Source organism: Lutra lutra, chromosome 4 (genome assembly GCF_902655055.1).
Source record: "Lutra lutra chromosome 4, mLutLut1.2, whole genome shotgun sequence".
Taxonomy (NCBI): Eukaryota; Metazoa; Chordata; class Mammalia; order Carnivora; family Mustelidae; genus Lutra; species Lutra lutra.
The window spans coordinates 40,931,940-40,946,952 of NC_062281.1; the positions used below are offsets into that span (position 1 = coordinate 40,931,940).

The 15,013-nt window shown below is 45.2% G+C and overlaps 1 protein-coding gene across 1 annotated transcript in view; it reads right to left on the bottom strand.

The window, feature by feature from the left end:
- Positions 1–15,013, bottom strand: part of PTDSS1 (phosphatidylserine synthase 1) — a 64,680-nt gene that overhangs the window by 22,391 nt on the left and 27,276 nt on the right. Inside the window, exons 4-7 of the mRNA XM_047724470.1 lie at positions 12,433–12,557; positions 8,594–8,752; positions 4,737–4,888; positions 1,512–1,653 (exon numbers count right to left, since the gene is read on the bottom strand). Of these exons, the coding sequence (XP_047580426.1) occupies positions 1,512–1,653; positions 4,737–4,888; positions 8,594–8,752; positions 12,433–12,557 (578 nt within the window). The remainder of the gene's footprint in view (positions 1–1,511; positions 1,654–4,736; positions 4,889–8,593; positions 8,753–12,432; positions 12,558–15,013) is intronic.

A 15,013-nucleotide genomic window follows, 5' to 3' on the forward strand; every position in this document is an offset into this window, starting at 1 on the left:
CAGCAAAGTAAGCTATTTAATCGCCAAAAGAAACTTGAGAATGAGACGTGACTGGGAATGCATCTAGCATGTGCCTTGGCCAAAGGCAGCTCTTAAAGGTGGGTGTGAGGAACTGGTTCAAGGTTTCATCTACGGGCCGTGGTCCTCTTCCCTGAGGTTAGCATCCCAGGGCAGCTCATCACATGAGGCAGCATGGGAATGTGTTCCCTGCTGAGCCCGCCTCCTGCATTTCCGGTCCAGACCAAGCAAGGAGAGGAGATCAGGGAGGGTCACCGCTTGGAAAACCCACGGATCACCAGGTTCATTTCAGTGACGTAAGACGTTGTGTCTTTTCCCATAGCACTGATTTCAAGGGTATAAAATTTAAAAAACGGTCCACTAGTTAACACCACACGTGGAAAGCTGGCCACAGCTCGGTGTTTATGCTCATGGGAGACCTGGGCTCCGTGGAGGCGGCCCTTCTAGAAGCACAGCTTGCTATCTCTCCCGGACAAATCAAAGCTCCTCCTCAGTTCTTGTATTAAAGGAAAACCTATACCGTCTTAGATATTACTCTCATGAGATAAACTTAATCCCCATCCATTTAAACTCCCATTTTTACACATACGGATTCCCCAAACTATGGTGACGATTTTAAACATTCACATACACTTCTGTTTCTCGAGAAAGTCCATTTACTGAGATGAACATTAGTATTTTCCACGTGTGGACCAGGACCGTGGTCTTAAAGGTTACACAAGCTTATTTTTTCTTATGCGGGGCGTATTCCATGCATGTGTTCAAAATACAGAGTCTTCCAAAAGACTCTTCAGGCAAAAGCTAGTCTCCCGAAGTTGTAAAATAATTAACCCAGGGACGGGCGGATCAACACAAGAGGCTATCTCTAGAAGACAGAAATGTTTGGTCATCCTTTTCCAAGACCCTCAGCTGTCTGAATCACTGCAGTCACGTAGTGGGCTGCATGGAAGGAGACCTTCCCTCCACCGACGGCACCCTCCTGGAGGACCCAGGTCCCCAAAGAGCGCCAGCGCCCCACACATGTTGGAGGGCTTCTTTTCTCAGCTCTCTACAAATCACGGAGAGTGGTAACAGCTGAGGCATGACTCTAAAAATTAAACATTAAACCTAAAACATAAGAAAAAGCCTTTGCATTTGTTCCTCTGGTCCTGAAAAATGATCGCTCTGAAAAGCTATCCAATGCCTAACTCCCCAGGTGACAGATGCTGACCAAAAGCTTCTTTCGGGAATTTTAAGCTGTTTCTAATTTGCAATTCAAAGAAAGATACTTGAAAATGTCTTCCCCAGGAAGTAAGACCTTAGGCGTGATAACACTGTTCTGTTTAATTATTTTATATGTCAGCTGCAGAATCTTCTATCTTCCGAACCAGCCAGCTGCTAAGCAGTGTCAACTAGCATTGACTCTAAATTCCTAGGCGGTTCTTATTTTGCTTTCATTCCCATTACCCCCTTCCCTTCCCACCCCCGCCGAATTCTGAACATCCGAAAAATACCTGCCAGATGATCATGAAAAGGTATATTCCAGCCACTCTCTGAAAAGACGACTTGGGGTCAAACCATCGAACGTAGGTCCAGCTAGCAGGAGTGAACTGGAGCACAGCTCTTTTAATTTTCCCGGTGGTGGTGTGGATGTCTCTGTAAGGAAGAGAATGGCCCCAGTGAAAATCTGGAGAGATAAAGAAGGGGAAGAAGAAAAACCAAAAAGACAAGAAAAAAAACCCCAAAAAACAAAACCTGCACTGACAATTTTACACACATGCTCAGAACAAAAAGAATCCTTTCTAGTCGAACTGTCTTTCCCGCAAGGATCTCTCTATCCATATGACGTGTGGAGAGCTGTAAGCTCGACGGGGCATTTCAGTGATGACAGGCACAGGGCAGAGGTCAGGTCACTGCAGAGACAGGCGAGGCCTTCCCTTGTGAATGGGTGACAAAAGAGCCTGAGACATCAGTGACAACCACCTGGACCCAAGCCAGGGAGAATGAGGGCGCTGGCAAGGATATGCTCCCACCCGCTGTGCATCTCCCAAGTCAGGGCATTTTAGTCAAGGAGCGAACATGCTCCAGACTTTGAGGTCGCCCACGCTGTTTCTTCATCTAAGATAAGTGAACACTTGGGGATGACACACAGTGATTTTTAACCTTCCTTAGTTTTAATCCTAGAAATCACTCAGTTAAAAATGTCATACTCCCATGACAGAACAGGTCAGGCCTTTTATTCTTATGGGGGAAAAGGGGAGGGTTTGTTCCCTCATTCATTCATCTAACCCATCAACAAGCATGTATTGAGAAGGTCTCGGGACACCTAAGTGGCTCAGTTGGTTAAGCATCTGCCTTCAGCTCAGGTCGTGACCTCAGGGTCCTGGGACTAAGCCCTGCATCGGGCTCCCTGCTCAGTGGGGAGCCTGCTTCTCCCTCTGCCTGATGCTCCCCCTACTTGTGCCCCCCATCTCTCTGACAAATAAATAAATAAAATCTAAAAAAAAAAAAAAAAAAAGAAAGCAAGAAAGAAAATCTCACAGCAAAAAGATTTGAGGCACAAGAGCAACAACAACAAAAAATTAGAGATTATCCAAAAATAAACAAAAACTATGAAGGAACTGTATTTAAAAAAAAAATAGCCAATTATATGGAAAGAAGAAGAGGAATCTGGGAATAAAGAAAGTGACACAGTGGGATTAAGTATTGGAATGTTTAACACAGATCTTCCTCAATTTATGATGGGATCCCGTCCTGATAGTCCCGACATAAGTTGCAAATATCATACGATGACAATGCATTTAGTATACCTCACCAAACATCATAGTTTAGTTCAACCCACCTTAAACTTGCTCTGAACACTTACAGTTGTCTATGGGGGTTGGGCAAAATCTTCTAACACAAAGCCTCTTTGATAACGAAGCATTGAGTATCTCATGTAACTTACGGAATACTGCACTGAAAGTGAAAAACCAGGGCTGTCTGGGGGCGGAGGGTTGTGACTATACCGGTCATTTACACTCTTGATCATGTGGCTGGCTGGGAAATACGTGGCCACTGCCCGGCATCGTAGGACAGGGTCCTATGTGCATCCCTAGCCTGGGAAAAGATCCAAATTCAAAACTCAAAGTATGATTTCTACTGAATGCGTATCACTTTCATACTATTGCAAAGTCAAAAAATCATGAAGTCAAACCATCGCTGTAAGTCAGGATTGTCTGTAAACAGGTTAATTCAACTTTATATTCATTTACATATTTGATGTAACATAAAAAATACACTAGTGGGATTTCCCCTTATGAGTTGGGCTTGTGTTTTGGTCAACCGACAAAATGACTCTCACGTTGAATCGGAAGCATAAATATACGAAAAGGGGGAAGTGAATGGCAGTAAGAGCCCCTTGTAAATTCGGACTCAGCGGCTGACGACCCGTGTGTCCTTGGGCAAAATAGTAAACCTAGTTCTCACTGTTGCCAACCCTAGAAGGAAGAGAAAAGTAGTGCCAATCCCTAGGATTGAGGTCAGGCTCAAATGAGCTACTGCTTAGAAAGCTTGCTTACACCAACATCTGGCACAGCTATGGTTTTTGCTCTGTTACACACGGTCTTAACTATATTAAAAAGTGTGTTATCAAGTCAGTACCCAAGAAATTCAGTATCACACATTTCTATGTGTGATAACATTCAGAAAGGATTAAAGGTAAAATTCAAAGGAACACGGAAATGGACACATACATACATTAGTGAACACGGGTGAGAATATAAAAGGGTGTAAATAAATTTATTTACAAGAAAAAAATAAAAAATGTACACACAGATGTATGTTTAAGAATGTCTGCTCTAGCTTTCTTCATGAAACTGAAAACTTTGAAACAACTAAATGACCACAGAAGGGAACAGGTTAAATACCTCATGATTTATTCATAGGTTGGGATATGAAGAAGCCCTTAAAATCATGGTTTAGGAGACTAATGATGTGGGAAAATGTTCATGTTCTGTTGGATAAATAAATGAAGGTGTAAACACAATAAAAACAACCACTTTCAGGACCACTACTGAGGTTCTCTCCCTCCTTGTCAGCGGCACAGTTCCTGTGGCTGTCAAACTGAGGAGCGAGTTCAGAGGGGTAGGACGAACAATGACGGAGGTGGGCCAGGCACAGAGGAGAGATGTGCAACGTGAATCAGAGTCAGAGACAACCACCTGGAGAGGTATTGAGGGAGCTGAGGCAGGCAAGGAGAGGGCCCGTGACCCTGGCACATGAGGACAAGGGCCAAACCCAAGTCCAGAGGCACACATGCTTGGGCTCAGAACCTTGGGTGCCCCAGAGGGTGTGAAGAAAAGAAGGAGACCTGCCCAGCTCCCCTGGTGCATTTCGTCCTAAAGACCATGAGAAGACATCACAGAGGAAAGACAGGATGAATCTGACGTTCTCAAAAAGATCGCTCGGAATGGGTAACCAGGGAATGGGGGACTAACTGACCCAGTGACGGCAGGGTGAATGCAGGTAAATGCTGAGGCACAAGCATAAAAATAAAATGGATGTGAGAAGATCATAAATGATTCCGCATTTTCTGGATGAATGCCTGAAATGAGGTCTATAATCACTCGTGAGTTTCAATTACTAATGCGTCATTAATTTCTTATCATCCAAGACCACACTGAAGTTGCGTGCTTGTCACGTGGTGAAGGACGCATTGTGAAACCCTGTGACTCACGCCCAGAAAGAAGGCCACTCACTTGAAGCTGGCCCAGTGGTAGGTCCTCATCTCTAGGAAGCGGCAGACGACCATGCCCAGCCAGATGCCGCCGCCGTTGCAGAGCAGGATGTCCAGGATGACCTGATCCCACCAGCACTCGGCGAAATTGGGCAGCAGGTGCATGAAGAACAGCTGAGAAACATAAGAGGCCACAGTTTTAAAAACAAAACTGCAGAACGACAGATTTCCTAGGAGTAACATATTCTGTCAGGGAGGTTGTTGACGAGTCAGGTTTTCCTAGTGTATGAACAGAATAAATAAAAACAAGGTCCATGATCAGGTTTGTGTTTTATGCTGTGGACGCTCTATGAATATCAAGAACCAAACAGTTTTTGTTTTTGTTTTTTTTAACATAGGGCTTTAAAGAAACGTAATTGCTCCAGAAAAAATACTACTGATGAATGACCTTGGCTAAGGACGAGACAAGGATCTAGAAAGAGAGAAGGAGAAAAGTCTTTGTACCTGCCAACAGAGCGCGGCATAATCCTCAAAATTAGCAGCTTGAGAGTTCAAGCTGCACATTTTAGTAATATCCCATAAATATTTAGGTAAAACAGCAAGGAAACTGCAAAAGTAGAAAGTTCAGGTTTTGATGACATCTTTTAGGAAACCAAAAGCTTAATGGGAAACATTTTGATAACTGATTCACAATCATGACCTTATTAAGTGCTTCTGATGTGCCAAGTGGGGAAGCAAAGTGAAGTCAAGATTCTTGCTCTCAAGGGCAGGAGTGGGACACTTATCCAGAACCACAAAATAAGGTGGGCTGTAGCAAATGTTTCCGTAGCGACATAATGGAGCATGGTGGAGACAATAGGGAGATTCCTCCTGACGGATGGCACCCGGAGCACGACGTACTGGACTGAGAATGTTAAGGACAGGAATGACTGGTTTCAAGAGAAGGAGATGAAGACTGAGGACATTCCAGAAAGGGGGAACACCAGGATGGGGGAGAAGGGGGGAGAAACCACCTATGGAAATAGTTTTGTCCAAAACAAAGAGTGTGTCAGCCATGTCCAGAGCAGCCCACCCTGCTGCGTGAAGGCCCATTTTAAGAAGGTCTGAGATGACAAAGACAGCACCTGGGCATTTCTGGAAAGAGGTAACCCCATAATTACAAACCTCTCAGGGAATATGATCAATACTATGAAGTAAAACTGTTCATGGAAGCATTTCAGAGACTGTAAACACTGCAAGTATCTGAAGAGTCTGCCTGCTTAGCGTACTGGCCGGTGAGGAGACAGAGCGCAGCTGCTGCGTGCAAAGGCAGCGGGCTATGTCCCTCCCTGAGGCGAGCCAGGCACAGCCTCTGACGTGTGATCCCAGGTTTCCAGCCACGAGAGGCAGCACTAACTGTCCCTTTCAACAGGAAAGAGAGACACGTCAACAGAAGTCGATGACACATATTTGCTGACATGAGACTACGCAGGGGACCAGGATGTGGAGGACAGGCTTCATCCTCAAGAGCTTTCCTAGAAAGTGCCAGATCCTGGGGGTGAGGTGGCTATCCAGAGGAAAGACTGGAGATCAGGCAGGGGGACACGGGAAAACAGAAGGAACGAGGACTGCCCATCCAGAGCGGAGCACATCTGGAACCCAATCAGGACTCACCTAATAAAGCAAGGTGCTGGGCTCTGGTCCCCTCGTCTGTCCAGACCTGAGCAGGAGGAGCTGGAGAGGGCTCAATTCATTCATTCGCTCACTAGGAATCTGGGAAGCAACTACCACTTGTGAGACACATTTACCTGGGACTATGCAGACATGGGCCCTGCCCTCTTGAGGCCTAACACCTGGCAGCAAAGAGACACTATAAGCATCTAAAATACGATGAGTGTTTCAAAGGAGAAGGGCCAGGCGCTCCATTTCTAGGTGTACAGACTTGGAGCATAGCCAGCACAGGGAGCTGGGAAAGGAGGGAAGAACCTGCACATGCGCTCTGGGGTAGGAAAAGACACGGAATCTTTGACACGAAGAAAGCAAAGATGGCTGCCACACAGACAGCAGCATGGGGAGGGTCTTAAGCAGCTAGGGGAGGTGGGCCGTGACAGGTTAATATCGGGCCTTACAGGCTGGTCCAGAAGTTTGGATTTTGGACAACTACTAAAGGGTTTTCAGTCGGAGAAGGACATAACCAGATTGAGAGGTGAAAAAGACCGCTTTGGGAGGAGACAATGAAGGGAGGAGGTGAGTGGTTCATCCGAGAGAGGACAGGAGGTTAGAGACACGTAGAGCAGTGGTGTGAAAGACTTAGACGGAGCAGCTCTGCTTACGAGAGCGGAGAGGATGCTGAGGAGCAGGGAAGGAAGGCATGGGGCCATCTGTAGTGTGAGGGAGGAGAAGGAGTCAGGTCAAGAACGGCCCAGGGCCTGGCCCAGGGTCCCACGGCGGTAAGGTCAGGAAGATGCCTGGAATTCCGAGGGGAACGTGGTGGGAGAGCAGGAACGTGGGCTGCGCACTTGGAATCAAGTACAGCTGAAGTCCGATCCTGGCTCACCTCATGAAGCAAGGCTCTAGTTCCTTCGTCTGTCTACTGGGTATAGACACCACCTTTTCAGTTTATGGTGATGATTTAGGATAACGCATATAGAGGGCTGGGTACTACTGTGGGTTGAATTGTGTCCCCTCAAAACCCGTATGTTGAGCCCCTAACCTCATTCTTCATGACATGAATTCAATTTGGAAAGAGAGTTGCTGCAGAGGTCATTAGTAAAGATGAGGTCATCCTAGAATGGGGGGGCTTCTAATCCAGTGTGACTGGTATCCTTGCAAAAAGAACACCACATGAATGCACACAGGGAAAGCCCCACTTGGAGGTGAAGGCAGAGATCACGGTGGTGCGTGTACAAGCCAAGAAATGCCGAAGATGGCCAGCAAGCCATTAGAAGCCGAGAGGCCTGCACCAGATTCTCCTTCACAGCCCTCAAAGGACACCAATCCTGCCAATACCGAGAACTCAGATGTCTAGCCTCTGGGGCTATAAAAAGCACATTAACAGAAGCCTGATGTGACTGGCATCCTTCCCTAAATTAGGGTCAAGACAACAGCTGGCATCAAGAAAGATACTGTACACATGGCCAAATTTTACTCCCCACGAGTGATCAACTAAGAATAAAATCGTAACTGAATGATAAATGAATAAGTCCCTTAAATTTCATTTTCCTAATAGTTTTTTAAGACTATGTCTCTTTCAGGAGCACCTGGGTGGCTCAGTGAGTTAAGCATCTGCCTTTGGCTCAGGTTATGGTCCCAGGGTCCTGGGATCCAGCCCCACATCGGGTTCCCTGCTCAGCAGGAAATCTGCTTCTCCACCCTGTGTCTGCTGCTCTCCCGCCTGTGTTCCCTCTGTCAAATAAATAAATAAAATCTTAAAAAAAAAAAAAAAAGACTCCCTCTTATTCATTAAATGAGACAAACCTGACTACTGAGATATCAGAGCTATATTAGGAACCTGTTTTTCAGCTACAAAATATCCTGGAGGCTCCTGTAATTCCCAAACACCGAAATTCTATTTATCTCAAACTGGAAACTAGCTGGTGGGTAACCTACCTATTTATTTCTAAGTAGATCTCCTCAGTACCTTGTATTTGTCTCACTGGGGTTTTTACTTCATTCTTTTTGCTTCATTTCATTTGTTTCTCTTTAAGACTTGTGAGGCAAGAGACACATTTTAAGTTAACGAGGAATTTGTGCCCTGCCCCCCACCAAAGGTATAAAGTATTCCTAGGGGATTGTTTAAACACAGTTTGTACCAAGAGGCAGAGAATCGATGAAATGCCTGTTAATGGACAGACCGCCTTCCTCCTACAGGTAAACCATCTGGTCACAGCCCCTTCTTACCTCGGTTAGCTCCCAGGTAATACTGATTGTCCAGCAGAGACCATAACTACGGATCAACAAGGCCTTCATGGCCCAGCCCCAGAAATGTCCAAACGCAAATATATCAAAATGGCTGATAATTCTCTCCCAGGTGATAACGTGGCAGTTGACAGCATACTCCTGTTCAAAATAAAAACGCAAATAATGAATGGATACTCTCACAATCAACTTCCTGTCCAGGATCCTGACAATAAATGAAAAGAACTGATATGACTTTGACAACTAATACTGGTCCTGCCCCCCATCCCCTGAAAACTTTAATAGTGGAACACCCTTTAGGAAAAATGGACAAATATTAAAGTTTATGAATCAGAATTGCTTTGCTCTGAATTACAGAAGTTTGATTAAAATGGGAAGCAAAATAATTCCACAAAGGCTTATAGCCCATCTTAAAGAAGTGGAATCACACAGCCCAGGTCACCTGACTATAGCACAGCTATCTTAAAGCCAGTGATAAGAACGTAAATAGAATCCCAATTAATAAAGAATTAAGTAGAATCCCAATAGGTTTATACATTTAAAGACACACCTAAATATCATGTAGAGAAGGAACTAGAACAGAAATGTAAAATATATTCAGTATTAAATGGCAGTGAAAATACTATGTATCAGAATGATGCGATGAAGCTAAGTAGAACTCAGAGGAAAACCTAAAGCCTTAAATATTTAGGTCAGAAAAGAGGAAAAGCTGAAGGATCCAATTTCAGAAATTAGAAGGAAACAGAATAAACCTCCCATCTCCAAATGTTATCACATGCTACACAATTTCAATATTTAAAAATGACAAAGCTGGGCACCTGGGTGGCTCAGTTGGTTGAGCGTCTGCCTTCAGCTCAGGTCATGATCCCAGGGTTCTGGGATTGAGCTCCCTGCTCATCTGGCTTCCTGCACTTCTCCCTCTGCCTGCTGCTCCCCCTGCTTGTGATCTCTCTCTCTCTCTCTCTCAAACAAATAAAACCTTTTAAAAATAAATAAATAATAAAGATGACAACGCTTTTAAGACTTTTGGTTTTGTTTCTAATACCTTTTTGTCTTTAATAGGACATTTTAAAGAAATTTTAGGTCAACAACCTTATATTTTGGTATTTATTACGAAAGCAATTATCATATGACAATATAACATTTCTAGGGACCTCTACATTTGACATTCTTTCTTCCCAAAACTAATCTGACAGGATGGAGTAAGATTTAGAAAACAGCCACCTATTATCAGGCAGCTGAAAGTATTCTTGTAAAGTATTAATATTTTTAAATTCTAGAAATGATGTCTCCTAAGGGAGCAGAAGAGGAATTTGGTATTCCTCTCTCTCTTCCAAAACCTGCCACCATCAGGTTTCTGAAGCCTTTCTCAGATCCATCCAGTACATTTCTGTCTGTAAAGCTGAAAGGGCGTTTTTAAAAACTGCATTTTTTTTTTTTTTTCAGAAACGTTATGATAGGATATTACAATGTGTAAGTGGGAAAAGTGGAGAAAAGAGGAAAGGATCCAGCAGGGAGAAATCAAGACAAGACTTAGAACCAACAACAAACTGCACTGTACTATGAGGAAAATTCTCCTCCTGAGTCTGGAACCACACACGCCTGTCGCAGGCATCACAGACCCCGAGGCTGAAGCAGCCCCACAGCAGGTCAGGGAAGAGCCGCAAGGCCCCATCAACCCCATAATCCCCGGCCACCCTATCCTCTCCTTTACACTGGACACGCTGCACAGGGTCAGAAGAGAGGGCTGAGCTCTGTTTTTCCGAAGGCTGCTCTTCAGGTCATCGTGGGCTAAAGACGAACTTGGAGGCCCTTCTAACTCTCCGTGAGAGTATTTTGGGTTTCAAGACACGCAAAGGCCCTTCGAAAGTCACCAAGAGCCAACTACAACTCAGCATTATAATCATTAATGCACAGATTTGCCATTTGCCAATGGTCACACCAGGAAGACCTCGAGGTCCTGGTCATGGGAGGGATGCAGGACACCGCAGTTAAATGCTGCTAGGGAGCCGGATGTGGGCACAACTCTGGGCAGCAAGGGGAAAAGGGCATTAAATGAGGGCATCCCGGAGCCAGAGGGGCAAGGCGGGGAAGGTGTGCGCACACAAGTGAACAGCCGGTAAAGACAAATTTTGCCCACCTTCCAAGCGGTCACAGGGCTGATCCTGGCAGTCCCATAATCTCCCTCGCTTGCCCACCACTTAACCAAATACCAAGTCCTATTCATTTTGCAGGTCGGGTTGCTTGGTGATATAATCCCTGTTGCTCAAAAACCCAAGAAAATGGTGGGGGAAAATATCATACCTAGAATACCTTCCTCTCGATCTCTGTTTCACAAGGCTTCTTTGAGTGTCAAAGCACTGTCATTATTATAACTGTGTACTTCAGGCATCATCCAGAGGAAAAGGAGAGGTCCTGAAGTCAGAGGGATCTCACCAGCTTTGTGCTTTGAATGAGATACTCATCCATTTTTAATTCCCATTTCCTCCTTGACAAAATAGGGGATATTAATGCCTGGCACGCACGTGTGAGCCTTATACAGAATATATGTAAGTGCCTGGAAGAACAGCCAACTCACAGTCGGTAACTGCCACCACCTTCACCACACCTCTCACTGTCGCTGTCATGAGTAGATGCTCCAAGTCACCCCATGTCACTCTGTTCCCTAAAGTAGGAAACCTCCAGAATTTTCTTACTGAGACTTTTGAATAATCTTTGGCATTATTTCTGCCTGTAGCATGTCCTTTATAAAAGTTAAAGTGTTGAAACACCAATGAAGAAGGAGCTGACCAATCTCAAATCCAGTAGAACAATCACTTCTTGGACCTTTTATTAGGTCCCTCTGTATTGTTTCTTTTTTTTTTTTAATTTTATTCATTTATTTTGAGAGAGAGAAAGAGAGAGAGAGACAGACAGAACATGAGCGGGGGGGGGGGGGGGGGAAAGGCTGAGAGAGAGAGAGAGGGAGAATCAGACTCCCCACCGAGCAGGGAGCGCAACATGTGGCTCGATCCCAGGACCCTGGGATTATGACCTGAGCCGAAGGCAGATGCTTAACCAACTGAACCACCCAGGCACCCCTTTCTACCCTTTCTTATGGAAGTTCCTGCCTGTGGCCCAGATGCTTGTTCTCCTTTTCTGAGCATTACTAGGTTTTTCCTTCAGTCTGTACCAAATGTCAGGTATTATTTAAGAAAAATAAAATTAAAAAGGGAAGAAACAGCATTAGAGTATAAAATAGTATCTTCCTTAAAACTGAAGTACAGAGTAGTTTTACCCAAGAATAAAATTATTTTTGTGGGTTAAAAAAATAATGAATGAAGTGGCCTGGGTCATTCACATTGGTCCCTTTATAGTAAAGGATCATGACTTCGAGGCCCGAGTGGGGAGCAGAGGTGTTGAGGGGCACACTGCTAGAGGGCAGCCACTCCCATCACTGAGGACCTGCTGTGTGCAAGGCACCAATCTAGGCCTTGGAGATAAGGTTACTCTGTTTCGCTCACAATAAAACTCCCCAAACAAGCACATTGCCCAAGGTCATACAGCTAACAAGTGACAGAGGCAGAATTCACACCCAAGGCTGGCTGACAACCGGTCACCCTCTTCCCACTATCCCCCTTTGCTTCAAGAGGGGATATCATTTCCCCAGACTCTATCACTCATGGAAACCACACACCTCACCTTCCCAGAGACCTGGCTTTTATATTATCTACATGGGAAATATGCGGAAGTAACAATTTAGAACTTCACGTTAGTGAAGCTGACTGTCTCATATCCACGAGTCTACCGATTTCTCTAAGAGACCATGGACAAGTCCATACCATGACGTCGGCTTCCCTTGTGGCATATCGAAGATTTGGATCCAGCCAGTACATCAGGGATTTAACCTGATCGAAGTTCAGGAAGAGGAGGAACACCAGGAACAGGAAGTAGAGCACACTGAGTCCTGAGGGAAACAGAAACATTCTCACATTTAGGAGAGATCTGGGGGTCAGACGCACAACACACGTTAGGCTCAAGTCAGACATGGATACTACAATGTCTGTCGCTTCCTTCGATGAGGGAGTCTGATACACAGTCCTAATTCACACTGAGAGGGCCAGTAATATGTCTGAGAAAACGAGGCTCAAATGGAGTCTCGAAGGACTGGCAACATTCAGCAGAGACAGGTGTGAAGGGGCCAGAGGTGGCCCAGGGCCACACATCCACATCTCAGATTCCACGTCAGCCCTGTGGGCATTATATTTCCATTGCATCGCATCATATCTGGCGTCCTAAAAATCATCCCACGCCGTTTAAAAATAAAGTCAATTGTCTGAAAACAAAACAAAACAAAACAAAAAAACAATCGTCTGTTTTTAAAACAGCAAAAGCCTTTTGGAAAGGTTTGGAAACCAACCACTGGTGACTACCACTACTCTTTCTCTCGAACCTGCTAGAATTAAAACACTGGTGCAGGTCACCTAGACACTGTGGTACAAATGACCTTGGATCACACCACTCTGTGGGAACTTGGCTCAGTGCTAATCTCCCACAAGCTGTTCCAGAGGAGACAACGTCCACGGCTGGAATGAAATCCTCTGGAATACTGACAGCGCCAGCCTATCCAAAAGGGCCCCTCCCAGTCCTTGGGAGCTCAGGGGTCTTGTGCACTGCAGGGCGGACCTGGTTGAGCACCCTAAGGCCACAGGGCCACATGTTTTGTTAGTCTAAGGACCTCCTCATGTTTATTATCAGCTGCTTTTATACATTTTCATCTCACATGTGCCCCGCTACAACTTTTTATTATAATCCTTTCAAAATAATTATTTTAAGACAGAAAGAAACCATCTGTGTGGAGCAGGCTTCCGGATTTCATGGCTGAGCTTCAAAGTCCATGAAACTCCAGACATAATATGCACAAATGTGTGCATGCACGTGCATGTGCACTGAGAAAGAGTTAGTTCTCATCAGATCCTCAAAGGGCTCCATGATCCCCAAGAGATCTCAAGTAAGAAATCAGCTGCTAATGACCAATAATGGATCATTTGAAATAGGAAAAACTCAAATGTAGCCAACCAGCTGAAAATAACTCATAATTTCAAGCAGCAACATTAAGTCCATGAGACGTAAGTATGATGCAACCAGGACAATCTATTTAAAAATGGAAACAAGGGGCACCTGGGTGGCTCAGAGGGTTAAGCCTCTGCCTTTGGCTTCGGTCATGGGCCCAGGGTCCTGGGATCAGCCCCACATTAGGTTCTCTCTGCTCAGCAGGGAGCCTGCTTCCCCCTCTTTCTCTGCCTACCTCTGCCTACCTGTGATCTCTCTCTCTGTGTCAAATATAAAAATAAATAAAATCTTAAAAAAAAAAAAAAAGGAAATGAATCATGCCACTTTTCTGCGAAAAATCCTCCCGGGACTTCCCACCACCCTTCCTGTCTGCGCTCTTTACTGGCCTGCAAGCCCAGTGGGGCTCTGTCCCTGCCCGACTCTGGCCTCTCTCTCACTACTCCCCTAGGGCCTGCTCTGCTCCACCACATGGGCCTGCAACATACCACGCTCTTTTTGGCTAGGGACAACTTTAGTAGCCTTTCCCTTTGCTTGGCTTCTGGGGAACTCAATCCTTGCCAGACCCTACTTTGCACGCACATTTCCAGGAAGCATCCTTCTTTGCCTGTGCACGTGAAAGCAGTCACTTGATCAACATCACCCCATATGGCTTTACTTAACTTTCGAACACTCGACGGCATGGGATATTTTTGATTATTGATTTGTTTAATAGTGTGTTTGCGATAGGTGTCCTCTCTCCCAGGGGAGCCTCCTGTCTGTCTGGCCCTCCCCTGCAGCCTGGGGGCACAGCCCTCCACACATGGGCGCTCAGTGAACACCTGCTAAAGGAAGGAAGTCAGCTCATTCAAAGGGACTCACCTATGATCTCTGAAAGTTGAAAAAAAAAACAGGTGACCTTGAGCAAAATACCCATTTTTAGGGTCCTTCTGGTAACATTACATTTTCTGAACCTAAAATAATGGACTTAATGTCTTATTTAGGCAAAACAAAGCCAAGAGCCAACACTTGAAAGATGCGTTTTAAGTCCATGCAGGGGATTTGACAATATGTGGACTCAAAATCACGTAAAAACAAGATACCCAATATACATGGATATGCTTATTGCTAACCCTTGTTGAAAAATCAGGGCTCTCTGTCTAAAGGCTTCACCCTTTCCAGGATCTTTCCCATCCACAATTCAGGAGAAGCTAGGTTTTCAGTCAGTTCTGGATGCTGCCACGGCAAACATGCTCACAGGCCCCGTGAAGAGCAACATCAAGATACATCAAGAAGGACAAGCCATGTGCCCTCATGTCAGACCCGGTGCATGTTAAGAGACAACAGCACAGGCAGGGGGTGAATAGAGTTGGA